Source organism: Montipora foliosa, chromosome 12 (assembly GCF_036669935.1).
Source record: "Montipora foliosa isolate CH-2021 chromosome 12, ASM3666993v2, whole genome shotgun sequence".
Classification (NCBI taxonomy): Eukaryota; Metazoa; Cnidaria; class Anthozoa; order Scleractinia; family Acroporidae; genus Montipora; species Montipora foliosa.
In genome coordinates this window covers 36,625,417-36,651,575 of record NC_090880.1, presented here as the reverse complement: position 1 = coordinate 36,651,575, position 26,159 = coordinate 36,625,417, and the positions used below count along the sequence as shown (strand labels likewise).

The window sequence follows — 26,159 nt, the reverse complement described above, 5'->3', positions numbered from 1 at the left end:
TTTCCTTGCGCGCGGATAAAACAAGTATTTACAGGAGCTCTTGGTATGTGTCAATAATGCAAAAGATTTCAAATTCCAATTTCATGAACTATTTTCCATAGCAACAGAGAAAATTTGTACTTTTGTTTTTATGCCGACAAGCACAGGTACGTTGTTTTTTTTATATAACCGATGTGGCTTATAAACTAGAATACCCTACATGACACCATAATACAATTATATCCTACTCTGTACTACTTTACCCTATACAACACGACTCCGGTCCGCACCGCACCGCAACGCGCCGGACCACGCCATACAACATTGCACTGCACAACACAGAACTGGAATGCATAATCTACTTTAACGACTAGTAGTATTTAATCAAGGAGTATTGAAGTGCTTTTGACACACTGAAGATTTAAAAGTATAGCCAGTGAGAGGAAGGAAAGGCTTACTGAGTGAGTAAGATCTTTTAGGTGAAGGATACAAAATGAGGGAATGGGCCAGTTGTTATATAAATTATTAGTGCCATTGCAGGTCAAGTTTAATGGTAAATTAAGGTAGTTAGTAATTAGTCCACGAAGTAATACTTTTTACACTAATATGTTATTCAGCATTGTGTTCCTTAAATAAACTTTATTTTCCTTTGAGTCACCTACTCGATTAGTTTCCTAAACATTTTAAATGTAAAAAAACTTTCGCACAATTGTTTTATTTTAGCTATCTGTGATTACCTTGGTTTTAGATTTTCATTTTGCCTTAATATTGACTCTCTGTAAATGATATTTGTGTCAGTTAAAATTAAAAATTGACTTGAAATTTCACGACACGACAGAACACGAAAGTAAACTAAACATCACTTTACTACCCTACAACACTCAACACTACCCTACCCTACCCTACCCTACCCTACCCTACCCTACCCATCCCTACCCTACCCCACCCTACCCTACCCTACACTATATTACATTACACTACTCTACACACACTACCCTGCCATACATTACACAACGCTGCACTTCACTTTACTCAGCTTCACTACACTGCACTTGGTCGTGAGCGTGTTAATGTCCAACTCACCAAGTGGGAAAAAGGAGAAATGTAGGTCAAATCCTCTATTTTGAAAAATCCAAAAAATCCAGTCTGAATGAAAAGACAACACAACTGCACTACCGGTAATCAGCACACTTCGTCCAGTTTGCACACCGCAGTATTTGCCGATTGTATGGTTCCTATCATTGCTGATTCTTAAATAGTCGAACCTATCATATAAAAGGACAAAAGCACATTAATCAAATAGCAATCAAAGAAAAGACGTCACATTTTTGTTAAACCAGGTCGAGAAATTGGGTACATCATAAAATAGCAAATTATTTGCATAGAAATCCTGTCTTCGAAATCCTGTGCGATTTTTATCGCATATTTTGACAACTATGGAAAGATCGTTAAATTGGGCATATTATTAAATAATATTGAAAGCTAGATCATCAAGACAGTCCTGCGTTCATGGCAGCTTCCTTGTTGTCCTTAAAGCGTACAACAGCTTACTAGCCTTCGAGAAAACTGAATCGACATGAAGATCCCACTTAAGATCGCGCTTCATATGGACTCCAAGTAGCTTGACTGACTGGACAGACTCAAGTTGTTGATTGTTAACAACGAGGGGGTCGAGGGAGACTTGACTCTTTGCAAAGCAGATAGTGAGCTCCTTGGCCTTTTTTGTGTTGAGACGCATGTTGTTGGTAACTGTCATTGGTTTATTTGATCCACCTCTTTCTGTAGAGTACACGTAGCACAGGCGGCAGTGACGAGCTCGAAATATGGTGCAATCGTCAATATACTTATAAATAGGAAGGGAGGTAGACAAGTCGTTAATCATGACCAGGCATTGATACCCCGGCATTGATACACTTCCACCTAGATTTCACTTGACCAAGCCTGACACGCTGGGACCGGTCTTAAAGAAAGCTCGCACACCAGTTCAATAAGATAGGCAGAACATTTAGTAGGCAAAGCTTATGAATCAAGATGCTGTGATCGATTCGATCAAACGCCTTAGAAAAGTCAATCAGGCAAGATCTAATAACCGCCTTAGGGGTCTCAGCTCCTTGCAGCCACTCGTGGATAAGACGTACCAAGGCGTGGGAGGTGGACGAATCTTTGATCCCGCCGAACTGATGGGAGTCGATATAAGGCATCACAATAGGGCACAGCCACGAGAAAACAAACCCTTCCAATACTCTGCTAAACACAGCAGTGAGTGAGATCGGCCTTAAATCGCACTGTAAAGACTTTGGCTTGGGAGTCTTCGCAAAAGGGAGAACATCGTCACATTTCCACAACGAAGGAACTTTGCCTTGTCTGATAGAGGCGTTAAATATAGAGGCGATAGGGTGGGAAATGACTGGCGCAAAGTCCTTTAATAGCCAATTAGGGATATCATCAGATCCAAGGTGATTTACCTTCCGTTGTGGCCAAGAGAGAACGTTCAACGGCCTCTAGTGTGATGATTAACTCGTCAAGTGTGTGATCCACAGGAACAGGGCTGTATTCCAAAGGTGGCATGTCACTAAAAATATTGCTGAACGAAACATTGCATGCTAATTGGAAGCGGTCGGATACCAAGTTAGTCGAGGCTTACATTGTTCAAAACACGCTGCACGCTCACTAACCAAACTACATCAGCTGATCGCCTTCGTAGCTTCTGGCTTGAAATCTAATTACTTAAAGACAAGGCCCCCAGCAATCCTATAAATTTGATGATCTAAGTAAAGCTCGATGAAATAGGATGACAGTATGTTTGGGCGTCCGTTCATAATCTCCAAATGAAAATTCATTTACGTCATCCCAGAACACAACAAGGTACCCATGCATTAAATATTGTAATCGATCTAGAATAGAGCAAAGTATTTGCAAAGCAAATTATTGGCTAACGTCTTGGCACTTACCCGCAGTTTGATTGATGTTCCAATTCATTATAACGAATATGTTAAGGCCTCCGTTTATAACCTCCAATACATTTTCACGCCCACGCAAATCAAACTTTAATAGGTGCACCGTAGAGCAAATATTTGGAAAACAAACCCAATCCTAATGTTTTGGCACTTACCAACACTTCCGAGTATATACCAAGTCAAAAAAGTTAAAGTAAATGACCAACTTCTGGTCAAAAGGAATAGGAACTCGATAGACACAATCCATGTTTCTTGGATAGTTGTTAGGATATCCGGGACTTCTCAGGATGTTGTTTCTGAAAGACCCACAATCTAAAAGAAAATTAGCATTATCAGTAAGTAAAATATTGAAGAGAACAACATCATTCACAATCAGAGACACGTATCTGAAAGGGAAATTCCGTAGCAATGGAAAAAAAAAACCAAAGATTCTCTAATGAATTTATTCAGATCTTTCTGATGCCTTTAGATCCCACGCGATGAGGGAAAAGGCCGGTAGCCATGAAAGAACTATTTACCGTACGAACAAGCTTCCGAAAAGAGATGAAGAGTGTGCTGGACGAGGACGATTTCATGAATTCTCAAGTTTATGGGACAGAAAATGTTACCAGTGTTTCAATGATAATTCATCTTTCATCACCACGTTACAGCTCGCTGTCCCAAGACTTCTAGATGCAAAGCTTAAAATCGATACGTTTGCAACAAAAGTCAAAAGCAAAAAGCGCTAGGGCACGGCAGTAATATCCTCATCGTCATCGGGTTTACTTAGATTGCTTTTGGTCTTCATCGGATTGCTGAGTTCTACAGAAAAGTTGTACCTACCTGGTGCAGAAGGCGTTTGAGGAGGAGTGGTTTGAATAGAAGTCGAGTTTAGTGCACTTGGTTCAGAGGGGAGGATCACAGAAGGGGTGGTAGTTGGTGCCACTGTTGACAAAGAGAAAATGCCTAAAAGTAAAATAACATAATTGTTATTAACTCAATTCAAAAACTGAAGTTAAAGCATGAAAAAGACTATGGACGAGTCGTTGGAAGCATCCTGAAATTTAAACGGGTTAAGTTCCTAGTTTAAGTTGCTTTTTCTTGATGGTAGATGGTGCAGAAGGCGTTCGAGGAGGAGTTGTTGGAATACCCCACACAAAATGGTCATCATTACCCAGTACCAAGGATAAGCAACACAAAATACGAAATACGCCACATAATAAAAATCCTCTAAAAACTGACAGCTCTTTTTCGCAGTAGTGACATAACGAAACTTGTCGCGCCATTCTGCCCTTTTATTAACAATGCGCTCATGCAATCTTTGTCTTTGTTATATTCAAACTGCGAAATAACTGGCTCTTGATGATAACAGTAACAATAACTTAAAACTACATCACGAATAAATCTTAAAGACGCCTGACTACAAATCTTTACATAAACAATAACACTAAACCGACAAATTTGCGGGTAGTGTCGTTACAATAGAAGTCTTGCCTCACAGGGGTCGTGACGGTCTCCCTGATTGGGTTCGGGCAAGAAAAATCTTACTCGCATAACAAAGTAAACGAGTTTCTCCAATCAAATTTATAAGGTGGTCTTTTCTGCACAACCGAGTGTGACTTTTACTTACTTGGCCTTGGTGTCGTTGTTGGTCGTTGAGTTGAGTATGGACGTGATATTTAAGAAAAACGACACAACTTTAAAAAATTTGAAAAACACGTTTGGGATACTCAGTATCCATCTTCAGTTGAAGGATGTTTACAAGTGAGTGACTTTATATAAAGTATGTAACAAGTAGGTGTAAATTACAAATTGTAGAATAATACTTACAAACATCCTTCGACTGAAGATGGATACCTGAGTATCCGAAACATGTTGTGCAAATTTACAAGTTGTGTCGTTTTTCTTAAATGTTTGATTTCAATCTCACTGCTACGAAAATTTGGAAGAAACAATAACAAATAAATTACAGCAGTTCTTCCAAAGTGGAAGAAGGCATTTCCTAATTATAAATGCAGCCGCCAGATCTACTCAATTTCCACGGCAAGGTTGTTCGAAGGATAGCTATTGCTGATCCTCGATTGATTTTTACGAACAGCCAGAATATCTTTTTTTCAACTTTAATCCGCTGAAGCGCGAACCATCCCCTTAAACACCATGGTCCTAGCAGAGCAGCATTTGAACTTAGTATAGTGGGATATGAAATTGGTTGTCCTAACTACAAGTTGCCCCTAAAACAGTTAGTTCGTAGCTTACCGGTATAAGAACTTTGTATAAAAAATTGTCCGAACCTCACTCTTTTGTACGTTTATTCCGCTGCAATTTCATAAAAGAAACACAAGCACCGTTTTTGCGTCTTTAGAATTTAAAATAAGAACTCACGGCATGGTTCAGAGCCACCTTAAAATTTTTTTGGACAGATCTGATACTATTCCGTAGACTTAACGTGCTTCTAATATAACCTTAGAACTTTATTTAAATGTAGATGTTGCGGTTTAATTTTGTTTTTGGTTTTTTCAAACTAGTTTAAATTTTTAAGCTAATTTAATTTTTTTAGAACACTGCCCATTTTAACATATTTGGATATCTTTCTGTAATTAACTTTATGGAGTATGTATAAAATAAAGTAGGAAAATCGATTGCTTTCTGTCTTCATCTGAAAACATTTCTGCAGGTAAAATTGTACGTACCTCGTGCAGAAGGCGTTTGAGGAGGAGGAGGAGGAGTGGGGCTTAGTGCACTTGGTCCAGAGGCAATCGGAGAAGGGGTGGTATTTGGTTCTATTGTTGCCGAAGAAAAAATGCCTAAAAGTAAAATGCAATAATTGTCATTAATACAATTCAAAAACTGAAGTTAAGGCATAAAAAAGACAATGAGCGAGTTGTTCGAAGAAGGTTAAGTATAAAACTGGGTTAAAAGGTATGACGTAGTTATGCCATCAGGTATTAGAGCAGGTTTGATGTCACTCACTCATTCACTCGCTCCATTCCGATCTATTCATTAAGTTAAACCGGCTTCGATTTGACATTTTTGCCGTACCTCTCACTTTTGTCCCAGAGTGTTTACCTGCGTATCTTTGGAAGCTTTCAGTGGGTAATAGAAAGGTGTTTTTTTTTTTTTCGGTAGGTCTTTGAGAGAATTTCATTTACTGTAATGGCGTCGATTTTAGTGAATGAAGGTTTAACTCGGATACTGTTTTCGTTCTGTCCTCAAAGCCTAGATGCCTTTGTGGAGTTAGAAAAATAGAAAATTCAGATCATAATCATAAACGTGATACTGTGAGAAAAATGAACGTGGGAACTGCAAATATTTACATTCGCTTTTGGTTCATTTGGACCAATCGAGTATTCTTTTGTCATAGGGAGGAAGAACGTAACAGGGAATGGATGTTGCATCACTACAAACTTAGGTGAGCATCGCATTGTGTTGTATGGCATTGATTTCGTTTAAAACTTACAGACTTTCTACGTATATTCATTTGTTTGTTTATCGTAAACTGTTTGATTCGGCACAAATGGTGATGATTCTAAAATCAAAATGGTGATGTCGACTATATTTTTATTTATATAGGCCGTATTCTGTAGCATAAAAATGCCCCTACAAAACGATTTTCAACATCGCGCAGGATGCTATAGTTTTCTGCGACATTTACTTGCGGTGCCAAATTTTGTGAAAGGCAGCATATTAATTTGCATATCCAGAACAAGTTATCTGGGATTGGCCAAAAGATTTAGCTGTGGGAATACCTTGGTCCCATTGCAGAATTTGCCTACTGTCAATCAAACGATTTCGAGTGTGATCTGAAATGTGAGGTGCGATAAAGTGAACAATTCAAGCGTGAACATAGACGCGCGCCAAAGGAAGTGAAAAGTTTAGCCACAATGAAAGCTTCCTAAAATCACGTCGAATTCAGCCTGAAGGAAACGCGCTAAATATCATTTCGTTAATAGCGACAGTTTTTCATCCACGCAAATCGCCCGTACATATTTTTCTCTTTAGAGTTCGCTCCGAGTATTTTATCTAGTGTAGTAAATTCAGACACTTTTTCTTGTTCTAGAGATGAGCTCTAAGAGAGCTCCCGATCAACACGCTGCATTTCGTGAGCTGACGACATTTTTTGTAATTTCGATTGACCTGATCCTATGTTGGAAATCGCGCTTGTGTTGGAGCGATTCTAGAATACACGGCCTTTTTTTTTTTTTTACAGCATAAAACTGTTGGTCCCGCACTTCTGCAGTCGTGAAGTGGAATTCAGCGAGTTTTCAACTATTGCTCCCGCTGTCCCTGTGTTTTTTCGGGCCCAACTGTTTTAGAACGAGTAATAATCAAGTGTTGCTTTATTTTTCTGCGTTGCCTTCATTATTAGGGGTGGTGTTTGTTCGGGTGCAAACAATCGTATAATCGGAAGAATCAGAGAATAAAAACAAAGATGACTGCGGGACTGCTGGAGCAGTTTGTTCAAAACCTATTCAAACTGGCATTTATACGTTAAGCCAGAACCAACCGAACATTTGATCTTACCGCCTTCTACGAAAAAATGGTTTGAGTTACCTTCAATCTTCGCAACATGTCGTAAATGTTACAGATTTTGGTTTTCTGTTATATGCTTGCGCTTCTAACAAAGAAAATTGACATGGCGGAAGTGCTATTGTTTTTGTTAGAGAAGTTTAAATATTTTACCGTCCTGGCGGGAAATTCAAAGACCATATAATGACATCATAACACCTTATCAGTATAGATTTCGCAAAGGCTTTTCTACCGTAACACAATTGACAACCGTTCTGGACGATTGGTTCTCCTCTTTGGACAAGCGTACAAGAACTGATGTCCTTCTGCTTGACTTTGCAAAAGCCTTTGATAGTGTTCCTCATCAGAGATTACTGTATAAGCTCTCTTACTATGGTGTCCGAAATAAAACCTTGGAATGGATTAAATAATTCCTTCCAGGCCGCTCTCAACGTGTCCAAGTGAATGATGAAAAATCAGGTTGGGCTGATGTCACATCTGGTGTTCCCTAAGGCACAGTGCTTAGCCCCTCTCTGTTCATCACCTAGATAAATGATGTTTGCTGATGACGCTGTAATGTATCGTGAAATCCTGAGCTCCCAAGATGAAGTCATCTTTCAAAATGACATTGACTCTATTACTGACAGTGGGCCAAAACCTGGCAAATGAGCCTTAATTTTTGATAAATGCAATGTTGTGTCTATAACTAGATCAAACTCAGAGTCGATTATTAGCTGTCAGATGTCAAATAAACCCCTAGGGATAGTATCATGCCATAAGTATCTGGGTATCTTAATACAAGATGATTTGCAATGGGATACACAAGTTAGAGAGGTCAAATCTAAAGCCTCAAAGATCCTTGGCCTTTTACGTAGAAATCTATATAGCTGCAGCAATTATGTTAAATAACAGGCCTATAAGTCATTAGTTAGGTCACGTGTTGAATATGCTTCACGCTGTTGGTCTTCTTTTAAAAAGCAGCACATAGCATCTATAGAATCAATTCAACGTGCTGCTGCTAGTTGTGTTTCCTCTGATTACTAGTTATTCTAGTGTGATAGGTATGACACACTCACTGGGCTGGGATAGTTTAGAAAAACATAGATACGTAGACTCGGTAACTATGATGTATATAGTTGTTTACAACTTAGCCCATATTTCTCTTCCAAATTTAGTTCAGCCTTCATATTCTAGAACTCGAGCAAATCGTCCTTATAAGTTTTTTATGCACATATTTGCAAATTCAAATGCATACAAGCATTCTTTTTTCTCGATTGCGACTCCAGCTATACTCGACAATGCCAATGACGAAAAAGAAGTCGAAGAAATCAGTTATTCAGAAATTGCCAGTTTCTGTCATAAATATTCGACATCATCTGGTAGATGTTTTACGGATATACATTCGAGTAAATCAGAGGAAGAACAACCAAAAAGTTGCCTTTGAGACGCGAAAAGTTCTTTTGAATCTGCTCTCACTGTACGTGTTCAAAACGGTGTTCCACCAGCCAACGTTTCTCAGAAGACGCCTGCACGATCGTGCCACAGCAATTTGCTGAGTTTCGTGGAAGGAAACCAGAAGAACAATAAATGAACACACTTTGAGAAGTGATCTTCTCCTTGCACTAAAATGATGTACCATGGACTGTTTTATCAGTTATCGTTGCCTTCTGGCGTTTGAAATCGCCTTCGAATTCATTAAAGCAAACTTCCTCCGACCTTCCTTTAAGCTGCTGTCCTGTATGTGAAACCGGTGGATGGAAGGTTTGTTTTATCGGTTCCGGCTACCCTTGGGCCATATCAGGCCCAAACAAAAGTTTTTAGGCCTAAGGTTAGCTTTTATGCATGTTTAGGAAACTTCCTGTATTCATATTCTGCTATCATATTTATCGTTATGGCGAAAGGGGGACACACAGCACTAGTGCTCAGTGTTCGGGGGAACAGATAACACGGGGGAACACAAAACGCTGTGACACCACCATGCTTACCCTTCTGCGTCCATTTGAAAGCGGATATTCCAATAAATATTTATTACGCATACGCAAACAAAATGGCTGTGACTATATTTGGGGGGAATTGTAATGAGCCTTGGAAGGAAATTACGAGAAAACTGCGCGCTTTTGGAGGTAACAACCCAATACGTATTCAGTGAGTTAAGATCTGTTACGCTGGTCCTTACTTACAAAGCTGAGTTAACATATATCTTTTTGCTATATTAAAATGAAGTACCCGACCAATGGCAGCGGAATTGAACCATACTCGCTCACAGAATACGGCCTAATATGAGGTTGAAGGTGTCCTAGAAATAAATCTTTTCACAAGTTACCAGTTCCGTAACGTTTTTGTTTTTCAAAAACGGCATTTTCACTTTCTGAATTGTCACTTTGCGGGACACCATAGTATACTGAAATTTGTTTCGCTTTCTTAAGTGTCTCTCTTTAAAGTGACTATCAACTCAACAACGTTCTCCGCTTTATTTATTCTCCGACATAGTCCCAAATACATTGTGTTGGTTGTAGAGCCTTTGGATTGAAAATTCACTTCCTTTTTTTTGCTTTGAAAGACGGAAAAAGCGTTACACTTTGATCCGTAACCGAGCAATGAAGGGGAATGAGTTGGATACAGGGATGACGTCACCAATTAATTTAAAAGGAACAACAAACTGTTAAGCATTTTATGACGTCATCCCGGCCTTCAACACAAATAAAAAAGTGAATTTTCAATCCAAAGTTTCTAAAAACAACAAAATGTATTTGGGATGATTTCGGACAATAAATAAAGTGAAAAACTGCGTTGAGTTGGGAGGCACTGTAATCTTGAATAAGTGTATCTCTAAAACAGTAAAAACTATACTAGCAGTTTAAAATAATAAAGATTAAGTAAACAGATGAATAAATAAAATAAAATATTTAAGATGAAGAACGTCTACATTGATGCGACAATAGTTTTAAATTCACTTAGTCATTCATGAATTACAGATGTGGGTAAACTGTTCCAAGACTTAATTTATACATATCATTCGATGTACCTAATTGGTGAGAGGTGCCCAGTTGCGACGGCGTGAAGCTCATGCATTTCGAGATATCTCTGCTGGTAGAGAGATAGCAACACTCCCTTTAATTATAGATCTTATAAAACATACAACTTTAGTTGACAAATCTGCGATGATGATCATTATGATTCTCCGCATTTGAAACGTTGCAAGTATATTAGGAGATGTGTTTCTACTCATGTGTACTGTCACGTGAACTCCAGAGGCTTTTAGTTGATTTCTGGCTGTCATATTAGTGGACCACCGTGGTGGTTTTCGTAAAATACTCTTTAAGTTCCTAGTTTAGCTTGCTTTTTCTTCTTATTTGGTGGCCCTTCTACAGGCAAAGTTGTACGTAGATGGTGAAGAAGGCGTTCGAGGAGGAGTTGTTGGAATACCCCACACAAAATGGTCATCATTACCCAGTACCAAGGATAAGCAACACAAAATACGAAATGCACCACATAATAAATATCCTCAAAAAATTTCGCAGTTGTGACATGACGAAACTTCTCGCGCCATTCTGCCCTCCTATTAACAATGCGCTCATGCAATCTTTGTCTTTGTTATATTCAAACTGCGAAATAACTGGCTCTTAATGATAACAGTAACAATGACTTAAAACTACATCACGAATAAATCTTAAAGACGCCTGACTACAAATCTTTACATAAACACGTGTTATGACATCCAATAACACTAAAGCGACAAATGTGCGGGTAGTGTCGTTACAATAGAAGTCTTAACAAAGTAAACGAGTTTCTCCAATCAAATTTATAAGGTGGTCTTTTCTGCACAACCGAGTGTGACTTTTACTTACCTGGCCTTGGTGTCGTTGTTGGTCGTTGAGTTGAGTATGGACGCAGTGTGGTGTTCCCTGTGGTGAAATCATAAATAACAATAACGTGACATTTAAGAAAAACGACACAACTTTAAAAGAATTGAAAAACATGTTTTAATTCTGAGCCACGCCACGCTACGTCACGCCACGCTACGCCACGCCACGCCACGCCACACTACACTACACTACACTACACTACACTACCATGCTTTACCCTACACAACGCCCACCTTCACATTACTACACTTCTTCGACAGCACGTTACCGAGGAACTCACCAAGTGGAAGAAAAGAGAAAGATAGGTCAAATCCTCTATATTGAACACTCCCGTCTGAATGAAAAGACAACACAGCTGCGCTACTGGTAATCAGCACGCGTAGTCCAGTTTGTACACCGCAGTATGTGCCGATTATATGGTTCCTATCATTGCTGATTCTTAAATAGTCGAACCTATCATATAAAAGGACAAAAGCACATTAATCAAACAGCAATCAAAGAAAAGATGTCACATTCATGTCAAACCAGGTCGAGAAATTGGGTACATCATAAAATAGCAAATTATTTGCATAGAAATCCTGTCTTCGAAATCCTGTGCGATTTTTATCGCATATTTTGACAACTACGGAAAGATCGTTAAATTGGGCATATTATTAAATATTGAAAGCTAGGTCATCAAGACAGTCCTGCGTTCCTGGCAGTTTCCTTGTTGTGCCGGGATCTCAACTCAGTTTAAACCTTAGTGGATGAGCGGTCTAATACCGTTACTCAAGGCTTACATTGTTCAAAACACGCTGGATATCGACTAGTGGAAAGTACATTAGCTCATGGCCTTCGTGGCGTCTGGCTTGGAATCTAATTAGTTATAGACAAGACCACAAGCAATCCTATGAATTTGATGATGTAAATAAAGCTGAATGCAATGCGATGATAGAAAGTAAAAAAAACTCGTTGTAACAAGTATAATTGGGCGTCATTTCCTGGTACTTACGTGCAATAATTCCAACTGTATTCCAACTTGAAATCTTTAAAGTAAATTTCCAACTCCTGGTCAAGAGGAATAGGAACGCGATAAACACAATCCATGTTGCTTGGATAGTTGTTGGGATATCCGGGACTTCTCAGGGTGTTGTTTTGGACAGAACCACAATCTGGAATTGAAGCAAAATATTTTCAACCACACTAGAGTTTTCATTTTGTTACACCAGGGCCGTGGCCAGTATGAGGCAATCCGAGGCACTTGCCTCCGTCATTTTTTTTTTGCGATTTTTTTAGTAAGGCGGGATACCAGAGCTATCTTTGAATGTAGGAAGCAAAAACACCCTAAATACGTACGAGGCGAATTTAAGCACGGACGTTGCCTCAGTCATAATTTTTTTCTGGCTAGGGCCACGTACACCTACAGAATATCCAACAAATTCATTGAAAAATTCTTTCCCAAGCTTTTTACGTCTAGTGGTAGGTTTTACGTCTACGTTTTCCACCCCGATGCTTTCGAAATAATCTTTCCTAAACCTTATCGCTTTTAATTCTCCCGTTAGACCTGTCCACACTGTAGTCAACCATATCGTACGGATGAAAGAGAAAGTGCATTCTTTTTTGTTTGTTTGTTTCCCTTTGAAACATTGCGTAACACATATAGGCCTTTAGTTTATTCATATGAAACCCACGGCCTCATTGCCTTGGGTCAGACAGCTAAACACATTAAAGGAAGATCTTTACTGTCACAAAAATGTTGTTCGCTGGAAACAATTGAATTTTTGCCAAATTTAGGGAACGTTTACTTTCAACTTTCTTCTACCTTAATGCTTGATGTCTACAATAAAGCACTGCTATCCATTAAGTATTTTTTTTTCTATTAAAGCCGCACAAATGTTTGCAACAGAATATCAGGAAATTTGACACATCTCCTGAAATATAGATTCAAGACTGAGAATATTCACTGAAACTCTATTCCAAATCTTCCAAAAACAAGACTATTCTGCTAATTTAGATAGTCGCTAATAGATAAGATGAAAGGAATCTGAATCTCTCTCATCTTTCGCTGCTCTTATAATCTTCATCTTCTAGCTTCTGTGGTTTATTTCATCTTTCCTGTAATTCAAATATTATGTGTGTTCATGCTACCCAGTACCCACCCTGATTAAGCGTGCTATTTGCAGGTGTTTGTGCTTATTACCGTAATCAAAGAAAAAATACCTAAAAGTAAAATACAATAATTGTCATTAACGCATTTCAAAATCTGAAGTCAAAGCATCGAAAAGACCATGAACGAGTTTTTGGAAGCAGCAGAGTATTAAAAGGGGTTAAGTTCCTGGGTTAGTTTGTTTTTTTCTCTTTTTTATTTGTTGTCTTTCTACAGGTACAGTGTAAAGTTGTACGTACCTGAGGCAGAAGGCGTTTGAGGAGGAGTGGTTTCAATAGAAGTCGAGTTTAGTGTACTTGGTCCAGAGGGGAGGATCATAGAAGGGGTGGTAGTTTGTGCCACTGTTGTCGGAGAGAAAATGCCTGAAAGTAAAATAACATAATTGTTATTAACTCAATTCAAAAACTGAAGTTAAAGCATGAAAAAGACTATGGACGAGTCGTTGGAAACAGCTTGAGTATTAAACGGGTCAAGTTCCTAGTTTAGGTTGCTTTTTCTTCTTATTTGGTGGCCCTTCTACAGGCAAAGTTGTACGTAGATGGTGCAGAAGGCGTTCGAGGAGGAGTTGTTGGAATACCCCACACAAAATGGTCATCATTACTCAGTACCAAGGATAAGCAACACAAAATACGAAATACAGCACATAATAAATATCCTCTAAAAAATTCGCGGTGTGACATGACGAAACTTGTCGCGCCATTCTGCCCTCCTATTAACAATGCGCTCATGCAATCTTTGTCTTTGTTATATTCAAACTGCGAAATAACTGGCTCTTAATGATAACAGTAACAATGACTTAAAACTACATCACGAATAAATCTTAAAGACGCCTGACTACAAATCTTTACATAAACACGTGTTATGACATCCAATAACACTAAAGCGACAAATGTGCGGGTAGTGTCGTTACAATAGAAGTCTTAACAAAGTAAACGAGTTTCTCCAATCAAATTTATAAGGTGGTCTTTTCTGCACAACCGAGTGTGACTTTAACTTACCTGGCCTTGGTGTCGTTGTTGGTCGTTGAGTTGAGTATGGACGCAGTGTGGTGTTCCCTGTGGTGAAATCATAAATAACAATAACGTGACATTTAAGAAAAACGACACAACTTTAAAAGAATTGAAAAACATGTTTTAATTCTGAGCCACGCCACGCCACGCCACGCCACGCCACGCAACACTACACTACACTACACTACACTACACTACCACGCTTTACCCTATACAACGCCCACCTTCACATTACTACACTTCTTCGACAGCACGTTACCGAGGAACTCACCAAGTGGAAAAAAAGAGAAAGATAGGTCAAATCCTCTATATTGAAAAACCCCGTCTGAATGAAAAGACAACACCGCTGCGCTACTGGTAATCAGCACGCTTCGTCCAGTTTGCAAACCGCAGTATGTGCCGATTATATGGTTCCTATCATTGCTGATTCTTAAATAGTCGTACCTATCATATAAAAGGACAAAAGCACATTAATTAAATAGCAATCAAAGAAAAGATGTCACATTCATGTCAAACCAGGTCGAGAAATTGGGTACATCATAAAATAGCAAATTATTTGCATAGAAATCCTGTCTTCGAAATCCTGTGCGATTTTTATCCCATATTTTGACAACTATGGAAAGATCGTTAAATTGGGCATATTATTAAATAATATTGAAAGCTAGATCATCAAGACAGTCCTGCGTTCCTGGCAGTTTCCTTGTTGTCCTTAAAGCGTACAACCGCTTACTTCAAGAAAACTGAATCGACATGAAGATCCCACTTAAGATCGTGCTTGATATGGACTCCAAGTAGCTTGACTGACTGGACAGACTCAAGTTGTGGATTGTTAACAACGAGGGGTTCGAGGAAGACTTGACTCTTTGCAAAGCAGATAGTGAGCTCCTTGGTCTTTTTTTGTGTTGAGTCTTATGTTGTTGCTAACTGTTCACTGGTTTTATTTGATCCACCTCTTTCTGCAGAGTAGACGTAGCACATGCGGGAGTGACAACCTCGAGGATGGTGCAATCGTCAATATACTTATGAATAGGAAGGGAGGTAGACAACTCCTTAATCATGACCAGGAAAAACAGGGGACCAAGCTTGGTCCCCTGTGGTAGCCCGGCATTGATAGACTTCCACCTAGATTTCACTTGACCAAGCCTGACACGCTGGGACCGGTCTTGAAGAAAGCTCGCACACCAGTTCAATAAGATAGGCAGAACATTTAGTAGGCAAAGCTTATGAATCAAGATGTTGTGATCGATTCGATCAAGTGCCTTAGAAAAGTCAATCAGGCAAGATCTAATAACCGCCTTAGGGGTCTCAGCTCCTTGCAGCCACTCGTGGAAAAGACGTACCAAGGCGTGGGAGGTGGACGAATCTTTGATCCCGCCGAACTGATGGGAGTCGATATGAGGCATCACAATAGGGCACAGCCACGAGAACACAAACCCTTCCAATTATTTGCTAAACACAGCAGTGAGTGAGATCGGCCTTAAATCCTTCCCTTACGGCCAAGAGAGAACGTTCAACGGCCTCTGGTGTAATGATTAACTCGTCAATTGTGTGATTCACAGGAACAGGGCTGTATTCCAAAGGTGGCATTTCACTAGAAATATTGCTGAACGAAACGTTAGATGCTAATTGGAAGCGGTCGGATACTGAGTTAGTCGAGGCTTACATTGTTCAAAACACGCTACACGCTCACTAACCAAACTACATCAGCTGATCGCCTTCGTAGCTTCTGGCTTGAAATCTAATTACTTAAAGACAAGGCCACCAGCAATCCTATAAATTTGATGATCTAAATAAAGCTCGATGAAATAGGATGACAGTATGTTTGGGCGTCCGTATATAATCTCCAAATGAAAATTCATTTACGTCATCCCAGAACACAACAAGGTACCCATGCATTAAATATTGTAATCGATCTAGAATAGAGAAAAGTATTTGCAAAGCAAATTATTGGCTAACGTCTTGGCTCTTACCCGCAGTTTGATTGATGTTCCAATTCAATATAACGAATATGTTAAGGCATCCGTTTATAACCTCCAATACATTTTCACGCCCACGCAAATCAAACTTTAATAGGTGTAAAATAGAGCAAATATTTGGAAACCCAATCCTAAGGTTTTGGTACTTACACGCAATTCCAAGCGCTTTCCAAGTAAAAAAAGTTAAAGAAAATGACCAACTTCTGGTCAAAAGGAATAGGAACTCGATAGACACAATGCATGTTTCTTGGATAGTTGTTAGGATATCCGGGACTTCTCAGGATGTTGTTTCTGAAAGACCCACAATCTGAAAGAAAATTAGCATTATCAGTAAGTAAAATATTGAAGAGAACAACACCAATCACAATCAGAGACACGTATCTCAAATGGAAATTCCGTAGCAATGAAAAAAAAAAACCAAAGATTCTCTAATTAATTTATTAAGATCTTTCTGATGCCTTTAGATCCCACGTGGTGAGGAAAAAGGCGGGCAGCCATAAAAGAACTATTCATCCTATAAAAATGCTTCCAAAAAGAGATGAAGAGTGTGCTGGACGAGCACGATTTCATGAATTCTCAAGTTTATGGGGCAGAACATGTTACCAGTGATTCAATGATAATTCATCTTTCATCTCCACGTTACAGCTCACTGTCCCAAAACTTCAATACGCAAAGCTTATAATTGATACGTTTAAAACAAAAGTCAAAAGCAAAAAGCGCTTGGACACGGCAGTAATATGGAGTTTAGTGTATTTGGTCCTGAGGCGATCGGAGAGAGGGTGGTTGTTGGTGTTACCGTAATCAAAGAAAAAATACCTAAAAGTAAAATACAATAATTGTTATTAACGCATTTCAAAATCTGAAGTCAAAGCATCAAAAAGACAATGAACAAGTTGTTGGAAGCAGCAGAGTATTAGAAGGGGTTAAGCTTAAGTTCCTGGGTCAGTTTCATTTTTCTCCTTCTTATTTGTTGTCTTTCTACAGGTACAGTGTAAAGTTGTCATACCTGGGGCAGAAGGCGTTTGAGGAGAAGTGGTTTGAATGGAAGTCGGGTTTAGTGCACTTGGTCCAGAGGGGAGGATCACAGAAGCGGTGGTAGTTGGTGCCACTGTTGTCGAAGAGAAAATGCCTAAAAGTAAAATAACATAATTGTTATTAACTCAATTCAAAAACTAAAGTTAAAGCATCAAAAAGACTATGGACGAGTTGTTGGAAGCAGCTTGAGTATTAGACGGGTTAAGTTCCTAGTTTAGATCTCTTTTTCTTTTTATTTGTTGGCCCTTCTACAGGAAAAGTTGTACGTAGATGGTGGAGAAGGCGTTCAAGGAGGAGTTGTTGGAATACCCCACACAAAATGGTCATCATTACCCAGTACCAAGGATAAGCAACACAAAATACGAAATACACCACATAATAAATATCCTCTAAAAATTTCGAAGTAGTGACATGAGGAAACTTGTCGCGCCATTCTGCCCTCCTTTAACAATGTGCTCATGCAATCCTTTGTCTTTTTTATATTCAAACTGTGAAATAACTGGCTCTTGATGATAACAGTAACAATAACTTAAAACTACATCACGAATAAATCTTAAAGACCTCTGACTATACAGTTTCTGTAATTAATTTTATGGAGTATGTATAAAATAAAGTAGGAAAATTATTTTAAGATTATTATGATGGATTGTTGTCTCTGATGCTATCAAAGCCAATAATAATTTTTTATGAATGTGAACAGTAATTTTTAGTGTTTAGGATTAAATTCTCAGCTTAGTGATTAGGGTTAAGCTCTCAATTAGGTTTACGCACTAATTGAAAGTCAGTTACCATTTCAGGCGGTGTATGACAACTGCAGGCTGCTTACAAATAGCGCTGAGAAGCAGTATTTATTAAGTCTAAGCACCCATTTTAAAACAATTACCTTTTACTGCGAGTTACGGTTAAACTCATTTGAAAAAGAAATGAACTGGTTTTTAAAAAATTCAAACCAAAAACAAAATTAAACCACAACATATATACTATACAGGAAGCTATTAGGGGACACCAATCTACTCAGTTGCATAAGCAACGAAGCTTGCGGCAACTAATAACTAATACTGTTATCTATGTAACTTGAGCGATCTATTTCATGTTTTTGCCTTAAATGCTTTTGAGCTTTCGCCCTTTCCTGAGTTCACTACTAAGTTTAGACCAAACTAATGGCCCTTGGTATCCAGCTTAGTAAGTGCTTTCCGTAACGTATAGTGTTGAAACAAAGTATTTCGAAATCACATTTCCTGAGGTCCTAGTGAGAGTTCTTGGCCTTGAATATCTCACATACTGACCCAAATTGGTACAAGCTAAATTTTCACTTTGTATATTAGTGTGGGGATGTCTTGCAAACGCCTGTTGCTAAGTGCTGGCAGCTTGGCGCGTTTGAGGAGTCCCCTCACGTATCTCTTATTGCCCCCAGCGCACGATCTTGAACACGCACAATATCACTATTTGATAATAAAGCTTAGACGTCCCTGGATTATTTTCCGAATCAGAACATCAGATTAACAATGTTGTTAACAGGTTATAAGGCTGCTATACGCCTTATTCCAAAATGGCTGCCATTTTAGTATTCTTTTGTTTGATTGCAAATTGACCGTTTTGGCCTCGCTTTCAAACGTAAAATTCAAAAGAATATTTAACCTTGAACGAGGTCAAAAGGGCCAATTTGCAATCAAACAAAAATGGCGGCCATTTTAGAATAAGGTGTATGATAACCCGTCTTATTATATGGAGGAGAGTGTTTTACTGGGAACTAAACCACTCGTAGATTCCATACGCCACTACATCCGGGACCCGAGTGGCGTATTTTCCGTATGTCACCTTTGTGAGTGTCGTATCGTTCAATGACGTCATGATTCCCGCCCTTTTTTTCCCCGCCTTTTTTATAAAGCCCTGCCGTATTTGTAAAACTTGACTACTTTGAAACACAATAAAATCGGAATTTATCAATATTTAGTCTCCATATAATAAAAAGAACATTACACGTTGGCTCGAAGATATGAATTTTATGTTCTCGTGGCAAGAACAATAGCAACAATATTGTTCTTGCCACGAGAACATAAAATTCATATCTTCGAGCCAACGTGTAATGTCCTCTAAGTATCAAGAACATGGCCATAATTTATAATAAAATGTCTTAAAAGATAACTTTCGGGAAACGTTCTCAAAGAAAATTGACAGCTCGAGAATTTGACAATTTTGTACTCATTCATGCCCCGCATCACAGGAGTAGGAACGAATACTTCCGAAATAATCCGGAATAATTCGGAATAATACAGTGCAATGCGACAGATGTGCATAAATTAAACTATAAATATAAACGTTTAAAAGTAATCACGGTACTACGAGCTTTGTGAATAATACCAACATAGATCCTCAAGACTTTTGCCCTTCTTCCAAGCTGGCTGGGACAACATTATGCTTCCCAGCCGCTTTCCCCCAATAAACTTGTTAATTTCTACCTCGTAAAAAGCGGCATTTTCTCCACCAGAGAGCACATAATACTTTTACCTTTCGCAGAATTTTGCCTCAGTTTTTTTAAGAAACCTCACCAGAGTTTGAATCAACAACAGCACAACTCGCACCCTGATTGGCAAATTTTCGCTTTTTGTACAACAAATGCGGATCCGGATCAATAAGAAAACTGTCTTTCCCTTACATGATGTGTTCTTCCACTCTTTTTTTTTTTTTGTTTTGTCTGTTGCCGAACGCGAATCTTCCGAGGGCCTTACGCTCTCTAATAGAAACAAAACTCACGGCCCTGATGGCCTAACAATCGAGTTTTACAGTCCTTTTTGGCCCCTTTTGGACGCCCTTTTGGTTGAAGTTTTAAAGAACCTTTAGTCCACCGCGAGCTTTGTTATTCAATGAAGTCAAGTGTTACACGTTTGGTTCATAAGAAAGATGTTCGGAAGAATCTGAAAAAATTGGTGCCCCATTTCCCTTTTGATTGTGGACAATAAGATTTGTTCGAAGGCTCTCCCTGTTCGTTTATCGAAGGTTCTGAGTTCTCTTGTGGACCCGGATCAGACCTGTTCTGTTCCAGGTCGGTCTATTTCTTCTAATTTATCCCTTCTTCGTGATACTTAGATTTTATTTAGAAAACCGCCGAGACCGGTATTCTCGTTTCATTAGATCAGGAGAAAACCTTTGATCATGTTAATCGTTCGTTTCTAATGAATCTTTTGGAGCATTTTGGCTTTGGCCCATCTTTTCGGAATTGGATCTTTACTTTGTAGAATGGTGCCTACATGCGTATTTTAGTGAATGATTTCCTTTCGGATCCTGTTCCTTCGTTGCGTGGGGTTAGACATGGAGACTGCCTCTCTCCCGTGCTTTATGTCTTGTGTGTTGAAGTGAGTTAGCTTGTCGGGTTAGAGACTCCTCTACGATTGAACGATTTCTTCTTTCTAGGGCAATTATAAGGTATATTGGGTTTAAGTTTACAAACATCGTCTTTCTCGGGAATAGTTTCGCTCTGTTTGGGTTCACCCTGCTGTTTGCGTGCTCCGTTGTAATGATGATCTTGTTTTTCTTTTTTGAGTTTTTGTTGTGTAGCGTTTCTTTGTCTTTCTTGTAAGTATAGCTTTTATCTGTCTCGAATTAAGTTTTTCAATACAAATACTGTCTGCAGTTAGATATAGCTCTTTGGCATTACAAAGCTTTGGCTTTCATGCTCAAATTGAGCACTCTACTAGGCTCGCTAGTTTGAGCACTCTGGCATGGCTTAGATCTATTACATGTGTGGGACATTTGGGGTGGCTTTTTAAGCTTAAACTTCGTTTGAGATTGTAGCAATGCACTGATAAGGCCCAGAAGGCCAAAACAGTACTGTCTGCAGTTAAGAAACAACTCTAATTAATTCTGAGCTTATCTTCACGTTCTTCTGTCACAATTACGAAATTTTTCAGTCAATCAACCTACACCAATAGCACATTCAACAATCTCTTTTTTACTGTTATGTTATTTTACCGTCAAAACATATATTTCTTTAATGAACTAGATCAACCTGTCAGGAACAAAGCTCCTCAGTGCAGGGGGATCTAGTCATAGTAAAAACAAACGAAGCCAGGGGAGGTTCACGAGCTCTAGCATATAAGGGATAAGGGAAAACTGGCAAATTAATTTTAGGGATAGTAGAAAATAGCTTTGATTTCTCAATTATCATGCTGTTGGTCACTTTTGCCGAGCATTTACATCACTGGTGACTGCTAATGAACAGTAAAGGGTCATTTGTCAGTCCATATTCAAGCAGGATGTCCAATATTTGCTCCCAGGCTCTTTAATTCGGTCAACCGCTTGTGTCCTGAAGTTAAACTGTAGAGTTTTCGTATAATTATACAGTGTTAGGTTATCTGTTAAAAAAAACGGGCCGCTTTACACTTCAGAATTGCCAAATATTGTCAAATTCCAAAAAAAAGGAATTTTAGGGATAACAGTCTCAGTAATTTTAGGGACAAGAGATAGTTCCCCCTAACAGGGCTCCCCAACTCAATTTTTTTCATAACCACATACAACAAGGACACCACAATACGCCAAACATTACTAAAACCTACTCAACACACACTACCCTATACTACTCCACCACAACACACAACACCACACCACACCACATCATGACACGCCACGCCACGCCACGCCACGCCACACTACACTACACTACCATGCTTTACCCTACATAACGCCCACCTTCGCATTACTACACTTCTTCGACAGCACGTTACCGAGGAACTCACCAAGTGGAAAAAAAGAGAAAGATAGGTCAAATCCTCTATATTGAAAAACCCCGTCTGAATGAAAAGACAACACAGCTGCGCTACTGGTAATCAGCACGCTTCGTCCAGTTTGCAAACCGCAGTATGTGCCGATTATATGGTTCCTATCATTGCTGATTCTTAAATAGTCGTACCTATCATATAAAAGGACAAAAGCACATTAATCAAATAGCAATCAAAGAAAAGATGTCACATTCATGTCAAACCAGGTCGAGAAATTGGGTACATCATAAAATAGCAAATTATTTGCATAGAAATCCTGTCTTCGAAATCCTGTGCGATTTTTATCGCATATTTTGACAATTATGGAAAGATCGTTAAATTGGGCATATTATTAAATAATATTGAAAGCTAGATCATCAAGACAGTCCTGCGTTCCTGGCAGTTTTCTTGTTGTCCTTAAAGCGTACAACCGCTTACTTCAAGAAAACTGAATCGACATGAAGATCCCACTTAAGATCGTGCTTGATATGGACTCTAAGTAGCTTGACTGACTGGACAGACTCAAGTTGTGGATTGTTAACAACGAGGGGTTCGAGGAAGACTTGACTCTTTGCAAAGGAGATAGTGAGCTCCTTGGTCTTTTTTGCGTTGAGTCTTATGTTGTTGCTAACTGTTCACTGGTTTATTTGATCCACCTCTTTCTGCAGAGTAGACGTAGCACATGCGGGAGTGACAACCTCGAAGATGGTGCAGTCGTCAATATACTTATGAATAGGAAGGGAGGTAGACAAGTCCTTAATCGTGACCAGGAAAAACAGGGGACCAAGCTTGGTCCCCTGTGGTACCCCGGCATTGATAGACTTCCACCTAGATTTCACTTGACCAAGCCTGACACGCTGGGACCGGTCTTGAAGAAAGCTCGCACACCAGTTTAATAAGATAGGCAGAACATTTAGTAGGCAAAGCTTATGAATCAAGATGTTGTGATCGATTCGATCAAATGCCTTAGAAAAGTCAATCAGGCAAGATCTTATAACCGCCTTAGGGGTCTCAGCTCCTTGCAGCCACTCGTGGATAAGACGTACCAAGGCGTGGGAGGTGGACGAATCTTTGATCCCGCCGAACTGATGGGAGTCGATATGAGGCATCACAATAGGGCACAGCCACGAGAAAACAAACCCTTCCAATTATTTGCTAAACACAGCAGTGAGTGAGATCGGCCTTAAATCCTTCCCTTACGACCAAGAGAGAACGTTCAACGGCCTCTGGTGTAATGATTAACTCGTCAATTGTGTGATTCACAGGAACAGGGCTGTATTCCAAAGGTGGCATTTCACTAGAAATCTTGCTGAACGAAACGTTAGATGCTAATTGGAAGCAGTCGGATACCGAGTTAGTCGACGCTTATATTGTTCAAAACACGCTACACGCTCACTAACCAAACTACATCAGGTGATCGCCTTCGTAGCTTCTGGCCTGAAATCTAATTACTTAAAGACAAGGCCACCAGCAATCCTATAAATATGATGATCTAAATAAAGCTCGATGAAATAGGATGACAGTATGTTTGGGCGTCCGTTCATAACCTCCAAATGAAAATTCATTTACGTCATCCCAGAACACAACAAGGTACCCATGCATTAAATATTGTAATCGATCTAGAATAGAGCAAAGTATTTGCAAAGCAAATTATTGGCTAACGTCTTGGCTCTTACCCGCAGTTTGATTGATGTTCCAATTCAATATAACGAATATGTTAAGGCGTCCGTTTATAACCTCCAATTCATTTTCACGCCCACGCAAATCAAACTTTAATAGGTGTACAATAGAGCAAATATTTGGAAAGCAAACCCAATCCTAATGTTTTGGTACTTACACGCAATTCCAAGCGCTTTCCAAGTAAAAATAGTTAAAGTAAATGATCAACTTCTGGTCAAAAGGAATAGGAACTCGATAGACACAATGCATGTTTCTTGGATAGTTGTTAGGATATCCGGGACTTCTCAGGATGTTGTTTCTGAAAGACCCACAATCTGAAAGAAAATTAGCATTATCAGTAAGTAAAATAATGAAGAGAACAACACCAATCACAATCAGAGACAAGAATCTGAAAGGGAAATTCCGTAGCAATGAAAAAAAAAACCAAAGATTCTCTAATGAATTTATTAAGATCTTTCTGATACCTTTAGATCCCACGCGGTGAGGGAAAAGGCCGGTAACCATGAAAGAACTATTCATCGTACGAACAAGCTTCCGAAAAGAGATGAAGAGTGTGCTGGACGAGGACGATTTCATGAATTGTCAAGTTTATGGGGCAGAAAATGTTACCAGTGTTTCAATGATAATTCATCTTTCATCTCCACGTTACAGCTCGCTGTCCCAAAACTTTAAGATGCAAAGCTTATAATCGATACGTTTGCAACAAACGTCAAAAGCAAAAAGCGCACGACAGTAATATCATCATCGTCATCGGGTTTACTTAGATTGCTTTTCGTCTTCATCGGATTGCTTAGTTCTACAGTAAAGTTGTACCTACCTGGTGCAGAAGGCGTTTGAGGAAGAATGGTTTGAATAGAAGTCGGGTTTAGTGCACTTGGTCCAGAGGGGAGGATCACAGAAGGGGTGGTAGTTGGTGCCACTGTTGTCGAAGAGAAAATGCCTAAAAGTAAAATAACATAATTGTTATTAACTCAATTCAAAAACTGAAGTTAAAGCATGAAAAAGACTATGGACGAGTCGTTGGAAGCAGCTTGAGTATTAGACGGGTTAAGTTCCTAGTTTAGGTTGCTTTTTCTTCTTATTTGGTGGCCCTTCTACAGGCAAAGTTGTACGTAGATGGTGCAAAAGGCGTTCGAGGAGGAGTTGTTGGAATACCCCACAAAAAATGGTCATCATTACCCAGTACCAAGGATAAGCAACACAAAATACGAAATACACCACATAATAAAAATCCTCTAAAAACTGACAGTTCTTTTTCGCGGTAGTGACATAACGAAACTTGTCGCGCCATTCTGCCCTCCTATTAACAATGCGCTCATGCAATCTTTGTCTTTGTTATATTCAAACTGCGAAATAACTGGCTCTTGATGATAACAGTAGCAATGACTTAAAACTACATCACGAATAAATCTTAAAGACGCCTGACTACAAATCTTTACATAAGCAAGTGTTATGACATCCAATAACACTAAAGCGACAAATGTTCGGGTAGTGTCGTTACAATAAAACTCTTAACAAAGTAAACGAGTTTCTCCAATCAAATTTATAAGGTGGTCTTTTCTGCACAACCGAGTGTGGCTTTTACTTACTTGGCCTTGGTGTCGTTGTTGGTCGTTGATTTGGGTATGGACGCAGTGTGGTGTTCCCTGTGGTGAAATCATAAATAACAATAACGTGACATTTAAGAAAAACGACACAACTTTAAAAAATTTGAAAAATACGTTTGGGATATTCAGTATCCATCTTCAGTTGAAGGATGTTTACAAGTGAGTGACTTTATATGAAGTATGCAACAAGTAGGTGTAAATTACAAATTGTAGAATAATACTAACAAACATCCTTCGACTGAAGATGGATACCTGAGTATCCGAAACATGTCGTGCAAATTTACAAGTGTGTCGTTTTTCTTAAATGTTTGATTTCAATCTCACTGCTACGAAAATTTGGAAGAAACAAATTACAGCAGTTCTTCCAAAGTGGAAGAAGGCATCTCCTAATTATAAATGCAGCCATATCTATTCAATTTCCACGGCAAGGTTGTTCGAAGGATACCTATTACTGATCCTCGATTGAATTTTACGAACAGCCAGAATATATATTTTTCAACTTTAATCCGCTAAAGCGCGAACCTTCCCCTTAAACACCATGGTCCTCGCAGAGCAGAATTTGAACTTAGTATAGTGGGATATGAAATTGGTTGTCCTAATTACAAGTTGCCCCTAAAACAGTTAGTTCGTAGCTTAGCGGTATAAGAACTTTGTATAAAAAATT

General features: G+C 39.0%; 1 protein-coding gene across 6 annotated transcripts in view; it reads right to left on the bottom strand.

The window, feature by feature from the left end:
- The window catches only part of LOC137978715 (cubilin-like), a 101,934-nt gene that overhangs the window by 12,069 nt on the left and 63,706 nt on the right, over nucleotides 1–26,159 (bottom strand). For 4 of the 6 annotated variants that reach the window (XM_068825740.1, XM_068825738.1, XM_068825736.1 and 1 more), the window contains 16 exons: nucleotides 25,478–25,534; nucleotides 24,706–24,828; nucleotides 24,046–24,202; nucleotides 22,188–22,360; nucleotides 17,426–17,548; nucleotides 16,570–16,726; nucleotides 14,715–14,887; nucleotides 14,432–14,488; nucleotides 13,673–13,795; nucleotides 12,279–12,438; nucleotides 11,568–11,740; nucleotides 11,270–11,326; nucleotides 5,606–5,719; nucleotides 3,759–3,881; nucleotides 3,092–3,248; nucleotides 1,063–1,244 (listed from right to left, as the gene is read on the bottom strand). In XM_068825740.1, coding sequence (XP_068681841.1) covers nucleotides 1,063–1,244; nucleotides 3,092–3,248; nucleotides 3,759–3,881; nucleotides 5,606–5,719; nucleotides 11,270–11,326; nucleotides 11,568–11,740; nucleotides 12,279–12,438; nucleotides 13,673–13,795; nucleotides 14,432–14,488; nucleotides 14,715–14,887; nucleotides 16,570–16,726; nucleotides 17,426–17,548; nucleotides 22,188–22,360; nucleotides 24,046–24,202; nucleotides 24,706–24,828; nucleotides 25,478–25,534 — 2,109 coding nt within the window. The remainder of the gene's footprint in view (nucleotides 1–1,062; nucleotides 1,245–3,091; nucleotides 3,249–3,758; nucleotides 3,882–5,605; nucleotides 5,720–11,269; nucleotides 11,327–11,567; nucleotides 11,741–12,278; nucleotides 12,439–13,672; nucleotides 13,796–14,431; nucleotides 14,489–14,714; nucleotides 14,888–16,569; nucleotides 16,727–17,425; nucleotides 17,549–22,187; nucleotides 22,361–24,045; nucleotides 24,203–24,705; nucleotides 24,829–25,477; nucleotides 25,535–26,159) is intronic. The other 2 variants (XM_068825737.1, XM_068825742.1) reach the window with 2 other exon arrangements.